The sequence below is a fragment of the Mesitornis unicolor genome, unplaced genomic scaffold (genome assembly GCF_000695765.1).
Source record: "Mesitornis unicolor isolate BGI_N332 unplaced genomic scaffold, ASM69576v1 scaffold21818, whole genome shotgun sequence".
Classification (NCBI taxonomy): domain Eukaryota; kingdom Metazoa; phylum Chordata; class Aves; order Mesitornithiformes; family Mesitornithidae; genus Mesitornis; species Mesitornis unicolor.
Genome location: NW_010201434.1, coordinates 60,548 through 65,133, shown reverse-complemented (window position 1 = coordinate 65,133; position 4,586 = coordinate 60,548). Strand labels below are relative to the sequence as shown.

Here is a 4,586-nt window from a genome sequence, read left to right as displayed (position 1 = left end):
TATTTGGCAGTGCAGGGGATAATTATCTGTGGCCCTTGGGGTACGTAATGAAGTTATATCAAGGAAATAAGAAGAAACTAGAAAAAAGTGTGAGGCTGGCCTGACTAAATGGATTGCTGTGTTTGTTGTACTTGTGTATACAGGCTTGATGTAAGAAAGAAAACCAGGCATTAATGTCTTGTTCTGTAGTGTGGAGCTGGCAGAATAAATATTGAAAGGGGCCAAAAAGGCTTGCAGAAGCAGTTTGTTTCATCCTGGGCTTGCAGGTGTCAAGTCCATGAGTTTTCTTTTTACTCCTTGGAGTATCTCCACCCTTCACCTAGCAATGAGATAGGTGCCTGGCCAGTACCCAAGTATTACAATCTCTTGAAGCAGAGGGCGGGTGTGAGAAGGGCCTGTGCTCCCTTGGACAGAAATGCTGCTCTAGTTTTCTAATCCCAGCCCCATTTTAGCCCAAGGGAATTCCCCGTTTCCCTCACCTCTTGAGCTCGGTGTACCCATGGCAGACAGCCCCCCGCATTGCCTGTCCAAGCCTAGCTCTCCCCAGAGCTGCAGAGAGGTGCAGAATGCTTTTAGAAGGTTAGAGAGATAATTTGCTAATTTCTGAAATCTTGCTGTTAATTACTTACATGCATTCAAATAATTGCAAACAGGCAAGCTTCCTTGAGTTTTCACAGGATAGGCAAAAAGAACGTAGGTGAAGTGAGAGCAGTGTCAAATCTTTTCTCCAGAGCAGAGACGTCTAGGAACTGAAATAAAAGGATGTGAGTGTAGTGTGGGCTTTTAAAATGTACTTGAATTTCATTTTCAGGTTTATTTAAGCAAGGTAAATCCAGGGTGGGCTGGGCAGAATTCCACTAAATGTCAACTTTAGAAAAACAGCCTGAGGCAGACAACTAACAGGGAAGACATAATTATGAAAAAGACTAAAGAAGGAGCAATAGGTGGCACTGATATTCTTAGCAGTTGTGCAGTGAGTAGGTATCTCAATCAGTACTTACTCTGGAGTGGTCTCTAAAGAATTGAAGTTATTTTAAGTGCAGCGGGTCTGTTTTTAAGGATGTGTGGTAATGTCTCATGCAGTGACAAGTGAAATCAGGCCCCTGATGTCTTCCATGTTATGTTTTTAGGACGGGCTGTTCCACAATGGATGGAGGACATGGTACTGCTGACCTTGTGATCAACAAGAGGTTTGTGTCTGAATCGGAGCTAGAGGAGCGGCGAAAGAGAAGGCAAGAGGAATGGGAAAAGGTCCGAAAACCTGAGGATCCAAAAGGTATGGGATGGATTTTAATAATTATAGGAAAGAGATTGGAGAATATTTCACTTTTGTGGAAAACAGAAATAAAAGGTGATAGCTTGTATTCTTACAGGTTCAAAAGGTTTTTACATGAAGAAACTAAGAACTGTTGGTGATTTAGTATTTCTAACATATGGTCTCATTTCCTGATTTGTTTCTTCCTTTCAGAATGCCCAGAGGAGGCGTATGACCCACGTTCATTGTATGAAAGACTTCAGGAACAGAGAGAAAAGAAGCAGCAGGAGTTTGAGGAGCAATTTAAATTCAGTAAGCACCAGCAGATACTATTTTGAACCCAAACCCAGCAAACTGCACGTATTGTGTGCAGCAGCTGTATACAACGTCTGCCTAAGGGTTGTATCTGTGTGTCTTGTCTGCCTCTCTGAGAGAGAAACAGATTTCAGAAGAGTGTTGCTGAAATGTTGTGTTTTTCAGGGATGGTAGATGTTCCTGTAGATAACATGTTGTGATGGGCACTGAGACGACTCAAAAGCTGCTTGCAGTTATGAAGCTGCATTCCTGTAAGGTGTGCAACACTGGGCTTATTTTGCACATTAAGTCAAAGAACCCCCTGATACCAATCCATGGAAAAGTGGAAGTGTAATGGGGTTTTGTGACTCTCAGACTCAAGCTTTACCACAAGACCATCCTATGTGAATCAATAGAAGGAAATCTTGTTACAGCAGCTGTCACATTTCCAAGCTGTTGTAATAAGTTGATGCAAAAGTGATTTGAGGCTCAAGATTTCTATTTGGAAGAAGTAACATACAGGAGTTAATTCAAAAAGTAGATTTTTAACCCTTCTAATGAAATGGAAACCTAATTTCTACTGAAGTTTGAATTTCTGGTTTTATAGAAAAATCCTTTGCATTGTATCACCTGTATATGTGCTGCTGAGTACAAAGCTGATAATGAGAACTAGAAAATTATTAGTCAACCATTTGGGGAAAAAGGGAGCTATTGGCTCTATCTAAACAGAAGTGAGGATGATACTGTGGGACTCCATTTTACGGTGGGTTCTGACTGATTTTGGTTCTTTAGCTGAAAGCCCTACCCTAAAACTGTTGTGTTCTCTAAGCTCCAGTTTCCCTAACTGGATTCTGCCTACAGTTTCTCTTGTATTTGCAATATGACAGAACTATGTTTTACCTTTAACTGTGACACAATCCTTGAGTTCTGTTAGATAACGCTCCCTGTCCTGGCTATCGAATACATTGCTAATTACCATGATTGCCTTTCCTGTTTCATCATACATGCTTTTAGAGTCATTCCTGTAGCGACATATCTCTGGGAGAAGGTAGGAGGGAGTAACTAACTAAAGATCAGTGTTGGGTGGACTGTGGACCACTAGTTTACCTCATCAGAGTTCAGCCCAATTTGTCCCCTAATGTGCTTGAAGTTGCCTTAAGATGTTCCTAAGTATTTTTTCTATCCATGGGAATTTTGGAGAAGTAGTAAACAGGTTTAGTGTGCTCTCAGTCTAATCAGTTAGAATTGATGATGGGACTTGGGAAGAGAAACACCTTAATGCTGAATAATTGTATTTGCATAAACATGCACAAATAGTTACTCTAAACCTTTTGTGTAAATAAAAACTGGTATTCAGACTAGCAGTTCTTTCTGCTAGGTTATTCAGCATTGCAAGTAAAATAATTGTAGTAGAATGTTACAGCATTTAAATGTAAAATTATAGTAGTACTCTGTAAAATGCAACTTTAAAAATTTTCTTTCTGAAGAAAGGTATGGTAACTAAAATGAGTGGAAGTGGAAGTTATTCCCTGTCTCTTAAGTTTCATTTGTATTTTTGGTCTTTCTTAAACAATAGTTTTTATTACCTTTCTAACTGAATCATTTGATTGAGAGACATTGAACATTTGCAGAACAGAAAATAAAAGACTTTCCTACTGCACGAGGATGTACTTTAAAAAAGCAGGGTAGCATGTTAAGAAGGAATTTTTTTTAAATTTGGAAGTTAGGAATTGTCTTGCTTCTACTTTAAAAAAAAAAGAATTTAATCTCAGTTAAGTTACTTATTGTTTGCATTAAGAAAATGAGAAAATGAACTTCCTATTTTGAGGCTAGATTTATGGAGAGAAGTAACGTGGGTTTCTTCCAGTTATTGGTTGGTTTAAGAACACGTTCTGAGGAGACAGGCTTAACAAAGCCAAAACAACAAATATATCATTGCTTAATGCATTTATTCCTTGGTTTGTGTAGTCTGTTCCCAACGGTGTTTCAGAACTGCAGAAAGGCTGCTTTGTGTGAAGACTTGATCTGTTTTCCTTAATTATATCAGCAAGTCCAGTAGCATTTCATGGCTTCCTATGAGTTGTGTCTTGCTTTTCTTGGTAGTAATAGTGTTGTGTTCAGACTGTATTAGTTTGTTGTAGTTTGTGTGCTTGAGTGTGTGAGAGTTTCGGCTTGTTAGCATCCAGGATCGTTAACCAGGAAGTGTTTTTACTCCTTAATTACAGAATCCAGCAGAAGCTTGTGCAGTTTGCCTTGTACCTTTTTTCTGAGCACGCTGCTGGAGTACCCAGTTCACTCAGTCACTGAGGACTTCTCGTCCTGCATTCCCAGTGACTTTGTCCAAATTGTTCTACCTCGGCAGTATCAGAAATGACATAAGCGAGATGTGGACGCTAACCTGCATTTATGGGCCACTTCTAAATCATTGGAAAATGTTCTAAGAGAATGGTGAGGTAAATGGCTGCTCCCTAAGTGGTTTTAGCTTATCAAGATGCATTCTTTTCCTTTATTCAGAGAATATGGTAAGAGGCTTAGATGAAGATGAGACACATTTCCTTGATGAGGTTTCTCGGCAGCAAGAGCTACTAGAAAAGCAACGTAGAGAAGAAGAGCTGAAAGAACTAAACGAATACAGAATATCCTTTGTGTTAAAATGGCTGATGGTTTTATATGTATATATACAATGTTTTAATTGTACCTTGGATCTCCCACTATAATATTTGCTATTCCCCCCGCAACCCCTACGTGTCTTTGGTACTTTTATTCCCTATTCCCCTTCTCAATTGTTTGAAGTTTTGGTTTTGTTGATTTTTCCCCCCCTTCTCCCCGTTATTGAGGGCACAAAACAGCATAGCTAAAAAGAGGAAGAGAACATACAGGCAAAACAGCATATTACTTGTAATCTTTTGCTTTTTTTCTTTTTGAAAATTAAATGTTCTTGTTTGTTGGGTTTTTTTTAGCTGCCTATATTCTGTTTTTAATGTACCTGTTTGAAAGAATATTTGTATCACTTTCTCTGTTATTCTTGAAGTATTAG

The 4,586-nt window shown here is 39.0% G+C and overlaps 1 protein-coding gene across 1 annotated transcript in view; it reads left to right on the top strand.

The window, feature by feature from the left end:
• Positions 1 to 1,138: 1,138 nt before the first annotated feature.
• The window catches only part of FAM192A (family with sequence similarity 192, member A), an 11,172-nt gene continuing 7,724 nt past the window's right edge, over positions 1,139 to 4,586 (top strand). The window contains exons 1-3 of the mRNA XM_010190086.1: positions 1,139 to 1,276; positions 1,469 to 1,567; positions 4,064 to 4,185. Coding sequence (XP_010188388.1) covers positions 1,147 to 1,276; positions 1,469 to 1,567; positions 4,064 to 4,185 — 351 coding nt within the window. The 5' untranslated portion in view covers positions 1,139 to 1,146. The remainder of the gene's footprint in view (positions 1,277 to 1,468; positions 1,568 to 4,063; positions 4,186 to 4,586) is intronic.